The sequence below is a fragment of the Lytechinus variegatus genome, chromosome 2, assembly GCF_018143015.1.
Source record: "Lytechinus variegatus isolate NC3 chromosome 2, Lvar_3.0, whole genome shotgun sequence".
Lineage (NCBI taxonomy): Eukaryota > Metazoa > Echinodermata > Echinoidea > Temnopleuroida > Toxopneustidae > Lytechinus > Lytechinus variegatus.
The window spans coordinates 25999662-26020036 of record NC_054741.1 but is presented as its reverse complement, the minus strand read 5'-3'; the positions used below and the strand labels follow the sequence as shown (position 1 = coordinate 26020036).

The window sequence follows — 20375 nt, the reverse complement described above, 5'->3', positions numbered from 1 at the left end:
AAGTTATTTGCTATTATACCTGTCCAAAACGTTCTGATATAAAAAGACATTTTTAGTACATGATGGCCATATTTAGCCAGCTAAATATAGTGTGTGGTATTCCAAAACTGACTTGAGAAGTCAATTCATCTCCTTAATCTTATCTCTGAGGCCTGTTTGGTAATTTAGTGAATTCTTTGAATAATACGTTAAACTCTTATGTTATCTTTTACAAGGTTTTTGACAGATATTTTACTCAAAGAGATGCATAACCATTGCTCACTTTTTGTTTAAAATGAGAGCTTTATCATCCATGTATGGAGATAACGACATTTCAATAAAAAACGGGTCTGTTGTTATAGACTACTGTACTCCCATTTTGGGCAGTGCTTGTAATAGTTTCTATTTATAGCATTGCCATGTTGAAATAAGTCATGTACTTCCTTTTCTGTCCCCGATTAGCAAACTCCCCCCCCCTCTCCATTACTCCATTAATTTCTATTTCTGTTCCCATTTTACTTGTTTAAATATTGACATTGGTTTTTAAATTAGCCCAGGGAATAGAGGCAGTGGGTTTGGTGTGCTAGAAACACATACACAGGCTGGATGGTATTATTAGAATTTGCAGCCAGCACAGTTGATGGGTGGGTGTGGGCAGGGGCTGTGTTCATATGTGTATTTAATCTTGTCTCCATGGATTGGAATGGATAAAGGATTCTGTTAATAGTAAGAATTGCCTGATGAGGTTGCAAACATTATTGCTCTAATGTGCTAACTGATACCCCATCTTAACAGACACTTCTGACTGCCCTACCCCGATAAAAGCAGGGCGAAAGAAATCCCCCATTTCTGTTAAGACGCTCCACTGGGAAAAGAGCAGGACTGTGTCAGAAAGGATTTTTCCAAATTTCGGTCTGCTCCAACGAGGATGGAACCCGGGTAGAAAAACAACTCCACACCCCGCTAATACCCGGGTGCATGTTCTGTTAAAGGAATGTTCCGCGCTGAAAATATTTATATCTTAGTAAATAGAGTATAATTCACAGAGCAAATGCTGAAAATTTCATCAAAATCAGATAACAAATTACAAAGTTATTGAATTGTTCACAAATATGTTGCCGAATTGCTAGTATAACCATTTTCATGTTCGAAATCTCTATTTTGAATATGTTTTTATTGATATGTGGCAATAACGTGCTGTGACGCTAGTTTTACACCCTCCAAAAAAAAGTTATAAGCTAGCCTAAAAAAATAACCGATCGATCAAGCTCATTGCATGCTGCAGGTTTTACAGCAAGCTCAAGACCAAACTAAAGGTAGCTAATTTTCCTACCATTGTTTGTATTTTAAATCCACGATATTCGTCTATAATTAAACTTTGCATGTAACCTTCCCGAGTAGGATTTTAGCGAGTGTCATCTTTTAAGACGGTGCACGGGTGGTATAGTGGTTTTATCGCTTCGTTGAGGAACTCTACCCACCCTCTGCCCGGGCACTGTCTATTAAAACAGGGCTTTAGTGAGACAACAGACATGAAGGTACTTGTCATAATTTTAAGAAAAAATTACCAGGATGACTTCGAGGTAACTCTTCCTGAGAAGGATCTGTTAAGAAGTGGATTTGTTTCAGTTTTGTCTTGCCATTATGTTGCTGAAACAACAAACTGTAGACTATTGTGATGTAGGCATGTGGACACAGCAACTACTCACCTGGCTTGTAAAGATGTCAAAACTGAGCATCATATGTTTATTGAAAATGATTTCTTTCAGGCGTGACAGTGAAATTCACTTTTGAGAGACCATTTATTCATTGTTAGTTATTATAGTTGTGTTGGAGGCCTGCAAGCCACAATTAGCACCCATTCTTCCGTACTGGCCTACTTAATGATAGGAACCCTGCAATATATAGATATAAAGTTCAAGCACATGTCCGACCAGTGGGAAGACAAGGGTATGGGTTACACTGCAGGCACAGACCCTGATTGAAACTTTGAGCAACACGTGTCTCCACGCAAAGACTAGCACGGACAACACTTGCTGTTTTAATTCCTGAGCGAGAGGGCCTTCAGTACACAAGGCATAAGTAGGCTGCACATTCAGACTCGAGTGAAGGGTTTGCACAGCAGACTAGGTGTGGGTTGCCATTGGTTGCATTCTCAAAATACCTTTTAATGACCGTGTGAAGAGTAGTTGAATACCTATTAGTGTTGATGCTTTCATGGCAAAAGGACACAAGTGACAAAGTTGATATTCAGTAAAAACAAGCAAAATGTATCACTTGTTTACATTGAAATGAATGCACCACAAGGATGCCTTGCCAAGCATAGCAATTTGCTTGGACGGATGAGTATTCATGCATGAATTCATTGCACCTAAGGAACAATTGTGTGATACAAAATATCTGTATCTCAAATTTGGTTGATGTGTCAATTTTTTTTGAGGGGGCGGGGGGGTCAAAATAGTCTAAACCCGGATCCATGAACTCACCTTTTATTTCATTGTGTTATGTATTTCTATTTTATAATTTCCTTGAATTTCTTTGATTTTCTTGTCCACACACCCGTTTTTTTGTTTGTTTTTTTTATTCATTATACTGGCTTCATTTCTGATGGCAAATCTCTATAGAAATTCTTTACCAACTACCATTTTGACCTTGTGGCTTTTTTGGTTTTGATTTCTATAAAAGTCATAGAAGTACATTTACCACCCTGATAATTTCCTGTGCAACAATAGTGATACATACACACAATACAATGAATTGATTTTTAAAATGTTTGGCTGTTCTTTTTTTTCTGTTTTTTTTTTTTAAAGTTTTTATTGGGTTTTCATAATTTTGTATAACAAATCACATACAATTAATACAAGTGATTTAAAATATAACAGAATAAATAAATAAGAAAAGAAAAAAAAAGCAGCATACACACTAGTTTACATTAGAAGAAGTACAGCTTATCAACAGATAATAATTGATAAATATGTAGTAAAAATAGTCACTTTGTCTCTTCTAAGTATTCCTCATTTTGCTGTTTGCTGTTGATGTTGCCATTTTCAATTATTTCAGATGGTATAAGTACCATCAATATTTACCAAATACAATACTGATAGTAAGAACAGAGGTTTAAGTGTACATTGACCTTTTATTAAAATGATTGAGAAGGGGGAATGAAATAAACATCCGGCTATGTGGGTCAATATTATCAAAGCTGTTTTGATTCTTCAGACCCTCATTAAATAATAATGTACCATCTTCTTTTTCGAAATTTTTCTTTTATCTCCTGGTGAATTTGATAAACATATTAATTATTGAGAATGTGTTTGCCATTCTGTTAAAGCCAAGCATCCGTAGTTGCATTAAGCAATGGATTTGAGAGAAAGTCTTTGTTATGATCATTGATTTGATCTAGAAATTTCTTTTATAGTTTATATAAACCAGATGCTACGAACTGGTGGAATATCAGAGGAAAACTGACTGTGTTGAAAATCACCAATTTACAGGTCATCAAGTTTGGAACTTAGATTATTGTTGCGTGGATTCAGAATACCATACTTTTTGTCTCACCTGCGAAGCAAAGTGAGACTATAGGCGCCGCTTTTCCGACGGCGACGGCGACGGCGGCGGCGGCGGCGGCGGCGTCAACATCAAATCTTAACCTGAGGTTAAGTTTTTGAAATGATGTCATAACTTAGAAAGTATATGGACCTAGTTAATAAAACTTGGCCATAAGGTTAATCAAGTATTACTGAACATCCTATTAGAGTTTCATGTCACATGACCAAGGTCAAAGGTCATTTAGGGTCAATGAACTTAGACCATGTTGGAGGAATCAACATCGAAATCTTAACCTGAGGTTAAGTTTTTGAAATGTCATCATAACTTAGAAAATATATGGACCTAGTTCATGAAACTTGGACATAAGGTTAATCAAGTATCACTGAACATCCTGCATGAGTTTCACGTCACATGACCAAGGTCAAAGGTCATTTAGGGTCAATGAACTTTGGCCGAATTGGGGATATCTGTTGAATTCCCATCATAACTTTGAAAGTTTATGGATCTGATTCATGAAACTTGGACATAATAGTAATCAAGCATCACTGAAAATTTTGTGCAAGTTTCAGGTCTCATGATTAAGGTCAAAGGTCATTTCGGGTCAATGAACTTTGGCCGAATCGGGGGTATCTGTTGAATTACCATCATAACTTTGAAAGTTTATTGGTCTAGTTCATTAAACTTGGACATTAGAGTAATCAAGTATCACTGAACATCCTGTGCGCATTTCAGGTCACATGACCAAGGTCAAAGGTCAATGAACTTTGGCCGAATTGGGTGTATCTGTTGAATTACCATTGTAACTTTGAAAGTTTACGGATCTGATTCATGAAACTTGTACACAAGAGTAATCAAGTATCACTGAACATCCTGTTCGAGTTTCAGGTCACATGATCAAGGTCAAAGGTCATGTAAGGTCAATGAACTTTGGCCATGTTGGGGTTTTTTGTTGAATAATCATCATATCTCTTTAAGTTTATTGGTCTAGTTCATAAAAAAGGGAAATAAGAGTAACCATGTATCACTGAACATCTTGTGCGAGTTAGAGTAGTATTCAAAGTGAGCACTGCTGCTATATTGAACCGCGTGATGCAGGTGAGACGGCCAGAGGCATTCCACTTGTTACACTTATTCATTATGTATCATTATCATAATTATTTGGCACATACTGTTTATTTGTTCATATGAACACTTGGTAGGTCATTTTCTTTAGTTCTTCTTTACTCCATTTATTCTTATATTTAAAAAAAAAAAATAGTCACAGTTAGAATTTACGGTTATTGTGTCATTTGTAGGAGATTTTATGCGAGACCCGACTTTTAATTTCCTCGAAAATTATTTATTTGATGCAAATTGACATGATTGGAAATTTTGGAATAATTAAATAGAGAAAGAAAATGATATTTTTGACATCTACAACTTAGGATCCTTTTCATCATTGTCATATGAACGACTTGAAAGAAGTTTCAAACTCGGTCAGACCTGGCAGCCTGTGTGTTTTATACAGATATTATGCAAGTATGCATTGGTTCAAATTAGTGCTTGCAACAAAATTAGTTACTCTTTGAGGCTACCTGAAGTCGCAACGCGCAGCGAAGCAGCTTTTGACGATTCTTAAGTTATCAAATGAGCTGATTTTATCTGAAGCATGAAAGAGAGCCACACATTATTTGTTTTCTAAAATGAGATGTAGGGATCCTTGTCGTTACCTTATCTAGATTTGGTAGTTCACTTGTACTCACAAAAACAACAGAACATTCAAACTTAATGAATAAAAATCAAAAAGGCAAATTTGTCTTGGGCAGATTAGATGTTCTAGATATTCACATTGCATCCCAGAAATTTGAAGCAGTCGCAATTGTTTTGAAAAATATGGTACTAAAATACCATAAATGAGGTTTATTAATCCAAGGACATCAAAGAAATGTGATTGGAAATCGCACACTTGAAGAGTTATATCTTGTTACACGCTTTGATCTACTGGGTCACCAAATGAAACATATAATGAAAATGAGTTGAGCTAGCAAGTGCAGTCTAGCCAGTCCACTGGAGTGCATATATGTCCCTGCACCTATGCAAATTAACTTATGTACGCTTTTTTGGGAAAAAAATGCACGCTTGTCCTGAAACATATGTGCATGGTCAGCATAACGGTAGAAATGATGCATGTCATGTGATCAGCTCTCGGCCGATCATGTGATTAGGATGGATTAATTTTATATATATTTTTTTTCAATGAGTGAAAAAACAGTGCTATGTATATGTGGTTCTCACTATTGAAATTGACTCAAGACATTACATTTGTTTTCACTTCCTCACATGATATATCTCGAAACCATTTTATGATTTAATGATTCTGTGAATGTTATAGTGTAACACATTCCACAAGGCATGATAATTTTATGGCACTGTTTGCGCTGGAGTACAGATTCTAGCAAATAGCTGACATTCGAAAGTCTATTGATATTTAAAGCAAGGTGTGGTTACGCCATGGTACTGTCATATCCCTTGGAAGTTCCAGCATGCAGGTAGCACTGAGACTGCAATTTATTGATCGGTATTCTCCCCTCGCATGTTGCTTCATCACTTCATAAAATGATTTCGTGATGTTTTCTTATACACCAAGACACCGTTCTCACCACTTTCCTAAAACTAGTTTACTGGAAACTAGTTTAACGCTTAGTGAAAACGGTCGAGGCAGTCTTGGAAGCGATCTTCCAAACCAGTTCGGAAAACCACCTCGCTATGTAGTTTTCAAGATCGCTTTGCCTCGTTAAACTGGTTTTAGCGTAGGTGAGGACACAACCGTTCTTCGTGACGCAATTTTCGCACATTTTGAACGCGCTACTCCACACGACAGGTGTAGAATTCCTATGCCGTGGTTTCGAAATTCGCGCAAAATGTGTCACCCCACTGAGAGCGTTTCCATAGCAACAAGATCACTTTACGTGAAGTGAGTTTGAAAACCACTTCAGTGTGATCCAGTGGGAATGCTAGCAAAGCGATCTTCCAAACTTGTTTCCTGAATCGGTTTCCAGTAAACTAGTTTTAGAAATAGTAATGATAACGGCCTCTCGATTTGAAAAGAAAACAGATTGGGGGAATAATAGGGAATAATAGAGTGAAAGATCCCCCAGCTGGTTTTGCCCTGTGCGATCTAAAAGTAGATTTTGTAGATTATAATATTTGATAAGCTTCTACAGCAGTTAAACAATGTTGTCCATGCGCAACAAGAACTATCAACTTGGCCAATCGCACAATTGAACTGGGGAAGTTTTGTGATGCTTGTGTAGAAGTAAGTTAGTTACGAAAGTCAAAGAAGAAAATTTTCCTGATAAACTTCACTGGAATACTTCCCCATCTCACAAGGAAACTTAAACTTGGCAACATGAAAATGAAACTTCATTTTTTGCAAATCAATGATGTCAGAGGTCGACTCAATGCTGCGTCAAAATATGAATCATTGTGTGTATGATCGAAATTTATTTTTAGGCTTTAAATTATCCGATTGGACAGTTTGAAAAGAGCAATGTGCTTGCCCAATTAAATGCGATGTGCATATAAGATTCCAATTTCTCCATCGTTTTTAATGACAATTGCTGCAATATAAAAAATCTGCAAAATAATTCCAATTCAAGACCTAACCTTAAACCTATTGCTAATCCTTGACCTTATCCTTTACTTCGTATCATTTTGACCCTCTTCTATGAAAAAAAAGAAGAAGGAAATTAACCCCTACAAAAAAATATGAAGACTTGAACCCTAAACTTATGTCTTCAGAGAAATGAAGTCATGAGCAGTTGTGGAAAGGTTAGTTACAGGTTTCCATACTTACTTCCTGTTACAACTGGTAACCACCAGGTAGAAAGTGATCTTAATGGTAGGAGTCATTCCATATTTCATGCATCGGAGCCCAGTAATGAATAGAAGGCACAGGGGGAATAAGGTTACCTGTCGCAACCGAATAGCAGCACAGACAACCGAGTTCCACCAAGTGCGGTGTATTTTCTTTTTCGTCAATTTTTAATGACTTCCATGTTTGTAGAGGATCTCGGAAGTACCGGTATAGGAGAGCACAGGCCCCCCGAAGAAGCAGGAGGGACCATTATAGAAGGGTTGATTTGAATTAATAATGCTTTTCACACATTAGTCAGCGTTCATCATACTTTGGAAGCGCTTTGAGCTGCATAACATGAGCAGTAGAAATGTTTTCCTTCCTCAAACTTGGAGGATTGTTATTTTGTTGAATATCTTTTTGAAAAATAATCATCAGTTTCGTTTTGTATGAGAATTTAATGTCAAAATACTTCTTTGTCCGTGTTCATCAACAGTAAAGGGGTTCCCCCCTTCTGTAGTATGCAACATTGCTTTTTAAAAATCCTAGATGATTGTCTAAATCCATTGTTTTTTCAATCAATCTTTGCTTTACATCAATTTGTCATGATGTAGTTCATTCAGTGATATTTTTAATTCTATACGTCATTGTCAACGTTGAATAACACTTGTCATTGTTAATAATCATTAAGATAATATATGTGCATGAGAAGATCATCCTAAACTCAAAGGCCCAAATTCACAGAGGTGATTTTTAAAACCATCGATTGAACCAATGGTTTATGCAGATTTTCTGTATAAATTATGCTTATTTACCACATATATATTAAAAAATGTCCAATACTGAAGCATGATCACAGTGCGCCAAATTGACGCCTGTTGCCATGGTTGTCCTTGCTTTTTATTCATGAGTCCACTGTTTTGAATTAATAAGTCCACTGTTCAAACAGTGGACTCATGGATAAAATAGCGCACTGAACCATGGCAACAGGCATCAATTGGGCGTACTGTGATGAAAGTGTGCATCAGCATTGGACATTTTTTTATATACGCGGTAAATAAGCGTAATTTATACAGGAAATCTGCATAAACCATGGGTTCATCCGATGGTTTTAAAGGTAAATGCTAGTTTTGGTAACGATATCAAAATGAGTTCGTACAGAATCCAATGATCTGACCACCAAAGCGTCTGTTTGTATAAATGAAACGCATGTGCCAAAGGATTCTGGAAGAAATTGTGTAATTGCTGAGAATCGGCGAATAAGCACAGGATTCGGGTAGAGCGTCGTGCCCGACGCTCTAAGCAATAATTATACATTGTCCCACGTGCACTTATCTGTGTTGGGGATCTTCGGTGTGAACATTTTTCAGCGTAGATTTCACAAAGTTCAATTAATGTAACTGTACCAGATCTAGATCCTCGATGATATACTGACAATTAAGTCTTGTTTTACAGACTTTCTCATGAAATCAGTGTTTACTGCAACTACTGGAATTTCTCTTTAAAAACTTTCTTTGTGAATTCTGGCCAATGAACTTGGGAGGGTTGTCCAAAAATATATACATCAGGGAATAATTTTGCTTTACAGATCTATTTGAATAGCATTTTTGGTCATAAGAGAAAAGCTCTCAACTAAAGGGGAAGTTCACCCTGAAGAAAACTTTGTTGCAAAAATAGCAGAAAAAATGGTAAAAAATATTAGTGAAGGTTTGAGGAAAATCCGTTAAAGAGTAAGAAAGTTATTAGAGTTCAAAGTTTTGCATTTGTGACGTCATAAACGAGCAGCTGCCCCATGTGTTATGTAATATAAAATGCATTAATTTCAAATTTTGCATGGTTCCTGATGACTTAATTTTCTTTTCTATTCATGGTCGGGTGTGAAATGATTTGTCTATTGATATACAAAAGGTACCGAAAACCATTATCAATTTTCTGAGAAAATGACATTTCATTGATTTTTTACCATTTGCTATGTAGGAATGCTGCTCGCATATGACGTCACAAATCAAATAATTGAAATTCTAATAACTTTTTAATTATTTGATGAATTTTTCTCAAACCTTCGGCAATATTTTTTATTATTTTTTCTGCTATTTTTACAATAAAGTTTTTGTCAGGGTGAACTTCCCCTTAAGTAATGTACAGTCCTATATAAACAATATGCTATTCAAAAGACTTTACGCATAGCAGTCTTTCAAAAACGTGGAGCAAATTGCAATGCGATTCCAGGAAAATGATTCCCTGATACATACATAAGTTGTTCAATGGCTAATAGAAAACAATCAATGATGCAAGCATCAGAAGGAGAGTTAGAGAAAAAGAGAGAGGAATGGTGTAGGAAGAGAACTGAATAGAGAGAGAAACATGAAGAGAGGACTAACACTGCATAAAATATAAAACACATTATCTTGCTTGAAAACTAATAATCATTCCCTTAAAATATAGTTAGTTTGTTTGTAAAACAATCATTTTTTTTCCCATTCCTTGTTTTACCAAAGTGTTATTCCAGGCCTGAATTATATATGGCTTATGACTTGTCCTTCTATGTACTTACACAAATAAGTTACAAAGTTATCGCACAATTGATGATGTACATTTTATTTCCATTTCTTTGGTTAAAATATATTCAATATGTGATCAACCATTGATAGACATCACTTTCAACACACAGAAATTTTTAGGACTTGATGGAGTTGGGAATTTACTATTGGTTAAATTATTCATGAAGAAATGTGTTCTTTCTTGCTCCCACTAGATGTGACGGCCATCATCTTCGTAGTAGCCTGCAGTAGTTACAACCTTGTGTTGAGGGAAGACCCTAACCAGAACAGACTGAGGGAATCACTAGAACTCTTCAGAAGCATTTGGAATAACAGGTGAGCATATCTCTCTTCAAGTGTCTTCAAACATGAATCATGATTGAAAATTCAATTACAAAACACAGAACACAAACAGTGATCACCGGTCCACTGTTCAGTGTCGAAAATATATAGCTGATTGTCTATCGTCTTTGAATCTCCCGCTTTCGTTAGCGCAGCTTTAGTGTGCAGTTTCACCCACCACAAGAAAAGTCAATTCTGGAGCTTGCTTGTGCAGTCTTCCACTGCGAGAGAAAATTTAAAGACGCTTCAAAACTCAATCATGTACAATGTCGCATTCGTGATGCTGAAGGTCGTAAAATCTTAGCTGATTTAACGTTTAAATTTTCCTCAGAATCATGATTCGAGAGACGTTTACTTTTACGACTGGGAATGAAGGACGTTGAACACACCCTATGTTTCTCATATATCCCCGACACCCCATCCAGGGGTGTGTTTCATCAACATTTTCATCCGACAGGTTGTCAGATCTGACATCCTTCTCTGCATGTTGATTGGCTGAAAGGCACTGTTTCTATGGTAACTGTCGGATGAAATGGGACTTGTTGGATAAAACGTCCGACAAGTCCTTTCATGAAACGCTCCCCTGATCTACCAAAAACATGAGGTTCCCTCGGAGTTACCTTATATTGTCCTTTGTCAATTGCAGAACAGAGGACAATGCATGAAAGCAAGGTTAACACAAGGGTGATTCCATACGTGTCGTACGGGACATTTAGAGAACATTTGACAGTTTTTGACAAGAAAAAACAAAAACTATTCCAGTAACTATAGGTGGTCATCAACTACTACCAGAGTGTAAGAAAAAACAATACTTAACATGACTTGAATTCACATCCTGTATAATACAGATTAAAAATAGTAATGTGTCGTACGGACGCAGAAAAAGTGGCTTTTTTAGAAACCTCAAGTTTGTACTCAAAAGTCTGTGAGTTGGGCAGATAAATTTCATAGAAACTGAACTCAAATTGACACTCAATTACCCAAGAACAAACACATTTACAAAAGAAAGCAAAATAAACATTCATGAATAAATAAAGCAAATTATAATTTTCGAGAACATTGTGGCGTACGGGACATTCAAAATGTGTCGTACGGGACATCTCTAAATTGAAGCCAAACTTTCTTACTTTATGTCACTTTGACTTCTTCAATCACATTATTTGGCTGATGATAATGATAATCCCATCAAACTAAGACATTCATTAGGTTAGAAACCGCTATTAGGTGAATATTTCTGTCAATATATCATAAACAAAATAATGTGTCGTACGGGACAATTGTGTGTCGTACAGGACACTTGTGTGTCGTACGGGACACTTGTGTGTCGTACGGGACACTTGTGTGTTGTACAGGCACTGCGTGTTGTACTGGGCAGCCTGACTAAATAAACATGAACTTTTTATCAATCAGAAGGAGCATTGCCCCTAAATTCTTGCTTATTTATGAATAATATTTTAATAAGCAGTCATTCAGGACAATACAATTAAGTAACCTCAATATATACAATTGGGAGCAATATGTTATAATTTTTTTCATGATGGGAAATGTGCAAGTGTTCACAGCATTTTTACGAGCTGAAAAACTTCAGGGTTTGTGTGAAGTTATATTTTAGGGAACTAATTGATGATTTCCAAACACTATTTAAACAATAAATGAATGAAACTTTGTGTAAATTATGGGGCTAAAATGATCATGATGTTATGATTTTTTATATAAAATGTATATCTACATGATATATGTCACAACTGTCACCTTTTTTTGGTCTCAATTTTTTTGTCTAAAGAAATGCGGTTCTACTTTTTCAAACCCATCTGCATTTCATGAAACCATATGGTTTGTCTTATTTTCAAGATTTTTTTTACAACTTGAAAAAAGTAAGGAGTTTCAATATTGTATATAAAAATAGTGATCATCAAGGGAAGTCCAAATAGATGATCATGATGATTGATATGATTTTTTTTTTACATCTTATAATAATTCCACATTAGCATGCAAGAGGAAGTCATCTTCCAGGCTAGGTTGAAATATAAAAGTTTTCTTTTCATGCTCAATGAAAAGAAATTAACCTGCTCTGATCAGTGAAAATCACCAGTTTAGCTGAAGGGATTCACAAAAGAATAAGCCTACATGAAATCAGTTAAAATGTTTAGAATCACCTATTTCATGTTCTATGGAGATAAACAAAGTACTTTTTCAGTTCACTTTATGTTAAATCAATTAAATGAATTTAAATGTGCCTACTATTTATGGTTTCTGAATCCAAATTCTGCAATTAGATGCATTATTATATTGTGTGTCGTACGGGACATGTCCCGTACGACACAGCGTGTGTCGTACGGGACATTTTTTAATAGGACAATAATTGAAAAATGAAGGGCAGTAATTAGATTCTTATGGGATAAATCGATCACCCATGGGTCAAACAAAGAGAAACTCATTTTATGAAATTGCATCATCAAAAATAAAATTGTAGGAAAAACTTTTGCATTGTCATGTGTCGTACGGGACATTGCCAAAAATAGGTTCGGAAAAATCAGGGCTGCCCCTATTATGGATCATGAAAATGTTGTAGATATTATTTGGAACCATCAATGATATATTATTCTATTGACCTGCAATATTTTCAATCTTCTCTTGCTTTGCAAATAATTGTTTCAGGTGGAATTTCTACTTGACTATTCAATGAGCAAAATTATTTAAAATTTAAAATTCCATTGTTCTCCCCCCAAAAAACTATATCTGTCTTCACTTTTGGTTAAAACTCATAATTTTCATAAAATTTAGGTATCATAGTAAAATGTTACACTACTTATGACTTATTGAAAGCATGTTGAAATTTATGATATTTTTGAAGTTCTAGTGTGGAATCGCCCACAAGATAAAGATACGCTAGACCTATAGTACCACACAGCTCAACAAATCTCACTGAAGCACGTCCTTGCTGAAATAAAGTTTACAATGTGATGATTAAGGAAAATCAATAAAACAAGGAAATACATTAGAACTGACAGAAGAGAAGTTGGAAGAAACAAAGAAATGCGTAAGAATTGATAGAAGATAGAACACGAAAGGAGAATCTAAGCAAAGAAATAAAGATTGTTAGGATTAAATGAAAAAAGGACCAAAACAGAGAATACTTATGAATCGATGAAAGAGAAGATCTGAAGGTTTGTAACAGTACATAAGAATTGAGAGAAAAAAGTAAGAATGAGAAATTAATGAAAGAAATTATAGAAGAGAAGATGAATGAAGGATTGTACAGAGAAATTCATGAAAATTGATAAAAGGAAAGATTAAAGGGGCAAAAACAAGGAATTGATCCCCAGAAAAGTCATTTTGTGTGACACAAAGTAATGTCGATCTGATATAAACAGGGTTTAAGGCACAGACAATGATAGTGTGGCAATCTTCTGAATAGGGCTGTTTGGTGGTGTTGGATGATAAGTCAGTTACGACAAAAAAGTTACAAGAACACTAACTCAGTATTAGCTTTACATTGTATGCATGTCATGTCATGTGACTAATTACTATCAGAAACATTTCATATAGATAAAGCAATAACGTATATTCTTCAAATCAATTTGAATAAGAATGTCTTTCAAGAATGATTTTAAATCGTTTGTTGATATCTAGTCGTGAAACCCAAGACTGACTTTGAAAGCTTGCCATGGAGGGGTATTTCTCTTAATATAAGCATGTGTTAGTAGCTCCATGGAATAAGCCAGTTCGGAGTTCCCTTCTGCGCATGATCAGAAGAAGGTCATTCCTACTAAAAGTGACATGGTGGTTAAATATCTCATGAGATAAGCACCAACTCTGATGTCTTGATTATTCATATATTCATTTTAATTTTGTTCTTCATTAGATCCACAAAAAAACCCAATGCATCCACTAGCAACTGATATTTCACTGTTGGCCAAGTACATTGATATAGCAACTTGTTGATGCATTCAAAGTAAACATGCAACAAATACTTTCATAGAGTTCATTGGTGTGCTATTCTAGTCACCTGGTCTATACAATTTCTGCATCCTGCTATGTAAGGCATGCTTGCATAATATCTTGCTTTGAAATCTGGCTATCGTAATGTAAAAAAATGAAAGGTCGTTCGACCAAATTTGCCCATGAGGTAATACCAAACTGGTCTATTGATAAGTGAAAGAAGAATGTGCTTGGGTTGGTAAAGCCATAATTGTAATTCGAATTCTGTACAGAGATCTGATCACCCTCCATCTCTCCAACATGAAGATGCTTTCTGGTTTTGTGTCGATGATAAACTCAATGATTTCTTGCTAAACTGTACCACTTAGAAGTTTATCAAAGGGATTTTTACTCTTAAATCCCATTTCACTGACCTCTCTTCTTGATTTTTTATATTTAAAAGGGGAGGGGGCAAATGTTTGATAGCGACTCCGAGCAGGTGCATGAAGATGTGACCGCACATCGAATCATTGTTCCAAACCAAATCTTGCCAAAACGGATGCCATGTCACTGCTTATCACGTCAATGAAGATAAAAACGAGCCTTGCCACCTGATGGTCTAGGACAAAGATTATCAAGGGAAAAGAAAGACTTTGCATTGGAGAGAAGCGGTGAGACAGGAAGAGAAGTGGGGAGACATGGAGAGAAAAAGCTAGAAAAAAAATGGCTATCCCATGATTCATAGCACTGTCTCATCGTAGATCATGTGACTCATGCTTGGAGTAGTTGGGTATTCTTGGTAGGAGGAAGGTATGGGTGAAGGGGGGAGGGGAGTAAGGGTTAGGTGTTTGATAGACTATTGTGTAAAATTACTTTTTAAATATAATGTTCTGTGAATTGAGTAGGGAGGAAGTGAGGGGGGATGGAGGGAGGGTGGGGGTAATGGTGATTCAAAGAATAAAGATCTGAAATTGCTTAAATTCAAAATGTTATCTATCATTGTGTCGTGTGAGATCACTTGACATTCCTCTGTAGTAAATTTCAATAGTTTGCCCAATCTCAAGATTTTAGCCGATCGGCCCTCTTTGCGATTAATCTCGAGATTCAAGAAACCCCTTCTCCACCATCGCAAGAAGAGCGATGGCTGCTTGAGCGAGGCATCGATGCATTGCCGTGTATAAATAATCCCGAGTGCGTCAGCACCTACGAATTAGCGCGATAATTCGTGAAATAGCGCGCTATTTTGAAAATAATCCCAAGTTGACTTGGGATTGCAATCTCGAGATTAATCCTATGAAATAGCGCGATAATTGCGTCTGCATTGCAAATAATCTCAAGATTGTTCAGATCGGGATAATTTGCCAGATCAGAAATAGCGCGCTAATTTGAAAACTCGGGATGGTGCAGACAGCCCTAATGTGTATTTCTGAAATGTATGCAATATGTAATGAAATGATAACGCCATGGTCTAGTGGTTACGACTCTCGTCTTTCAATCAGAGGGATATTGGTCCAAATCCCAGCCATGGTGTGTTTTCCTTCAGCACGAAATTTACCCACATTGTGCTGCACTCGACCCAGGTGAGGTGATTGGGTACCACTACCTGGTAGGATTTATCCTTGGTGCTGTAGCTCTGATATGGCAGTTCAGCTACAGCCGGGTAATACTATGATACCACATATCAAAGGACAGTTGAGTATATGCACATAGTAACAGCGCTATATAAATGGATATAACTTTTGACCCACGGGGGGGCAGTCCACCTATTACCTACTGGAACCAGGTGATGATCAATGTGCAAAGTCTAAGGAATCCCTTAATTTTTTAGCCGTCAGGTAATCCTAACTCATAGAGAGAACTTTTTCTATTATGCATGTAATAAATCAATCTTCAGTATTATTGTTATGGGACCTCTCAGCACTTTGTACAAAATATATTGCAAATGAGTTAAGTGGCTTTTGTGCCTATGGTAGATCAGTTTCCGCACTTTAATTCAACACTCCTTTAAAGGAGAAATATATTGATTATGAATGTGGTCTTATTATATATCAATGGAAAGGTAATGATGTGGGGATCATCAGTGGGTCATTCAAAAATACCGAAAATAATACAAAAAGGTGAAAATCGCCGATTAAAAAACGCTAAAATGCCCCTCCGAAATATGCCTCGCATCGGTCTCTGAATTGACTGGAATTTGATGACGTCACTGTCTGTACGAGAGGCGTGATTGGCTCTCCCACGTGAAGCTCCACTTGCATGCAAAACCTGTTGCGTGGGTACTTTTTCTCCACACTGTCACTGAATACTTCTATCACGAAATGAAAGAAAACCCAGAATTTTATCTAGATTTGGATTTTCAAATTGATGATTTTAAAGATGAAGAGAATGATGATGAAGTGAACAACACAGTGAGGTAGTTGGAGGTAAATAATGGGGGAACAATGCCGATGATTATGATGAAAATTCAACTTGCCTGACGATCACAAGTAAAGTCATGTACATGCCGATTCGCTACCAACTCATGAAGCTGCTGCTACAAGTGGTAGCTATACGTACACCGCGCGGGCCCAATTTAATCCATGAAAATGAATAACCACATCCAGAGAGAGTCTATCATAAGAAGGAAAATAATGATATAACTGTACTTACAAACAAGTGAATAATCCGAATTAACCTGAAAGCAAATCAACTCAACGAATAGCAGCAGACGATATGCACCGACGATAAACTTCATGTGGCTGGGATAGATTGTCACTCGTTCTGTTTGTAATTTGTAACTCATTAATTTGACAAAATTACGAAACTCGGGGAATTATTTATATCTATAAAAATATAGTAACATCTCTTATTATTTTTTGTATTACGATAAAACCTCTTTTGAAGGAAAACGTTGAGATAAACTAAAATTACTTTTAAATCCCCCCCCCCCCAACATGCGTAGCTTGTATGTCATTGCAAACAAACCATCGCAAACATGCACGTATTCCTTTCCTTGCTGATTGAGAGCTGTGCAACACGTGCATAGATCTATTCTCTCAGTCTCAGCCAAGGCGAGCAAACAATACGGCATGTGTTGTTGTGATGGTTTGTTTACGATCACATAATGCTACGCATGATGGGATGATCTTTTACATCTAATTTTAATTTACCTCAACGTTTTCCTTTAAAACAGGTTTTATCGTAATTCAAAAAATGATAAGAGATGTTACTATATTTTTATATAGAATAATAATTCCCCGAGTTTCGTAATTTTGTCAAATTAATGAGATAAAAGTTACATCTAACAGAACGAGTGACAATCTATCCAGCCACATGAAGTTTATCGTCAGTGCATATGCCATATCGATATTCGTTGAGTTGATTTGCCTTCAGGTTCGGATTATTCACTTGTTTGTAAGTACAGTTATATCATTTTTTTGGCCCGCGCGGTGTAGCTAGCACTTCCAGCAGCATGAATTGGTAGCGAATCGGTATGTACATGACTTTACTTGTGATTGTGTTGCAAGTTGAATTTTCATCATCATCATCGGCGTAATTCCCCCAATTTACCTCCAACTACCTCACTGTGTTGTTTCACTTCATCATCATTCTCTTCATCTCAAAATCATCAATTTGAAAATCCAAATCTAGATAAAATTCTGGGTTTTCTTTCGATCATTTCGGGATCGAAGTATTCAGTGACAATGTGGAGAAAATGTACCCTTGCAACAGGTTTTGCATGCAAGTGGAGCTTCACGTGGGAGAGCCAATCACGCCTCTCGTACAGACAGTGACGTCATAAAAAAAATCCCAATTTCGCGGACGTAATTCTGCGTGTTTGAAGCATTCAGAGAGAGAACTTTAAACTATCAATTAACTGAGTTTCATCTGTCTCCATGATAAATGATGTACACCATCGTGTTCTCCTTATTTTCTCCTTTATTGTGATATATGATTCTCCACTTTTACGATTTTCAATATATTTCTACTTTAAAGTCCCGGTCATAACCCTCCTAACTGTATCAAATGTATTTTAGTTTAACTATTGCAGTAATGTGGTCATTCGTTCTGTTCTTGTAGGTGGTTGCGGACAATTTCAGTGATTCTCTTCCTCAACAAGCAGGACTTACTGGCTGAGAAAGTGTTAGCAGGAAGGTCAAAGATTGAGGACTACTTTAGCGAGTATGCAATGTACACAATCCCACCCGATGGTAAGTGACAAGAGCATTGCTGTCAATTTTCAGACCCCACACACAGTTTGAAGGAGGTATATGAGAATCCTTATACAGTTTGGCTGGGGTACATGTACTGTAGGTAGGTCCTTTGCATGCACTGTGGATCAAACTACTTCCTCAATTTTTGACCAGTGCTCACACAATTCGCACAACATTGGTCTGGGAGTGAAGACCTGCAACACAAATTTTGTCACATGTGTTTGGTACTGCATTTCCATGGTAACTGCATATTAAATCAGTGAATCCGGGATAATTGCTATTTGAATTTAATAATGTTCCTTGTACAAGTCCATCATGATAGGGTTGGGGTATACCACATTCAGTAATATTTCCTGTTAGATATTTAAAGTAAACTGTGTCACAGAATCAAGTGTGCCTGAAATACCACACTTCAATTGGCCGTTATACCTCAGTCACATTTGCTCTACGGCGAGTCGAAAACAGCTGTTTTAATAACATTTTGTGTACCAGCTACATATACAGATATAGGTGGTTTAAATAAAAAGGAATCAAATGGCTGCTTTCAACTCACCGTAGAGCAAATGTGACCGAGGTATTAGTTGTATGTAATGCATTGCCACATTTGGATAGGTAGTGCCCAGGGAATGTTTGCCAATGCATATTCATCAATGAGATTATGTGTTCTCACATTATTTTCACTATATGAATCAAATTGTGTTGATCATGCATGTACAATTTCATCCACATCTTTGAAGCGTAAACAGACGTTGACATAATCACTTTCCTTCCAAAAATCGCAATTGGCAAACCTGTGACAGAGCTGCCAAGTAGTACGGATTTTTCGTATTTAGTACTGAAAAATGAGAAGAATACTGATGGTTTCATGCAAAATACTGATTTCTCAAGTTTCAGTTTAATGTGTTGTCCTATGGTATTTCTTTGAAAATACTGATTTCCTCGCCAAAATACTGATTTTCAGCTTTAAAAATACTGAAATGTTCTTGTTCAGGTTGGCAACTCTGCTGCGAGTTAAGTTACTGAATTTCATTTTCTGACAATGACTGTATGCATACAAGGATCCAGGATAAAGTGTAAAGGTTCTCAAAACTGCCTGTGAACATTTTGGTACCATTTGGTTCGTTTGTCAATAAAAGTAGATTGAACATCAGAATCAATAAATGCAATGGATGTAACTATATGTTCATTAACACTATATGATAGAAGTCAGTCACATGCACATAACCTCATTATACACTTGATTGTAACAGCCATTAGAGCCAAGCAGGCTGAGCCCACCAGCTATTTCTCAAAATAACTCAAATGCTAAAAAAGGAAAGCAAGGTTTTAAAACTAGCGGGCAATTTCTATAAAAAAAAGTCCTGATAAGTATACATGGCTATCATAGCTATTATATATATGCCCATTAGTTCTTTTATACCTCCGTCAAACAAAGGGGGTATTTACAATGTAGGAATCAGTGTATGATCTGGCAGTCAGTCCGTTGTAAATCTTGCGCATCAATCTACCTGCTCAATTTTTAACCAATCCTCATGAAATTTGGCACACATATTGGTCTTGAGATAAAGATGTGCCAGACACGTCTTTGTGTGCGTAAGAAATCGGGTTACCATGGTAATTATATATTATGGCAAAAATTAGTGAAAAAACTTGCGGCACGAAATACTTCCTCTATTCTAACTAATCCTCATTTAATTTTGCACACACATTGGTCTTCTGGTAGAGATATGCAAGACACATTTTTTGTGTGTATCAGAAATCGTATTGCCATGGTAACAATGTATTACGTGATGAAAATTAGGTAAAAACCTTCACACCTTCACACAATCCACACAACTTCATCAGTTGTCAACCAACTTTAATGAAATTTGGCAAACACATTGGTCTTAAGGTAAAGATGTGCAGGACTCATTTTTGTGTGTGTCAGAAATTGTGTTGCCATGGTAACATATGGAAAAATTAGGTAAAAATTTTGTGATTTAAACTACATCAGTTTTCAACCAATTCTCATGAAAT

At 36.4% G+C, this 20375-nt stretch overlaps 1 protein-coding gene across 1 annotated transcript in view; it reads left to right on the top strand.

The window, feature by feature from the left end:
- LOC121407687 (guanine nucleotide-binding protein G(s) subunit alpha-like) overlaps window positions 1-20375 on the top strand; it is an 81592-nt gene that overhangs the window by 52838 nt on the left and 8379 nt on the right. Inside the window, exons 9-10 of the mRNA XM_041598872.1 lie at window positions 10119-10239; window positions 18226-18356. Coding sequence (XP_041454806.1) covers window positions 10119-10239; window positions 18226-18356 — 252 coding nt within the window. The remainder of the gene's footprint in view (window positions 1-10118; window positions 10240-18225; window positions 18357-20375) is intronic.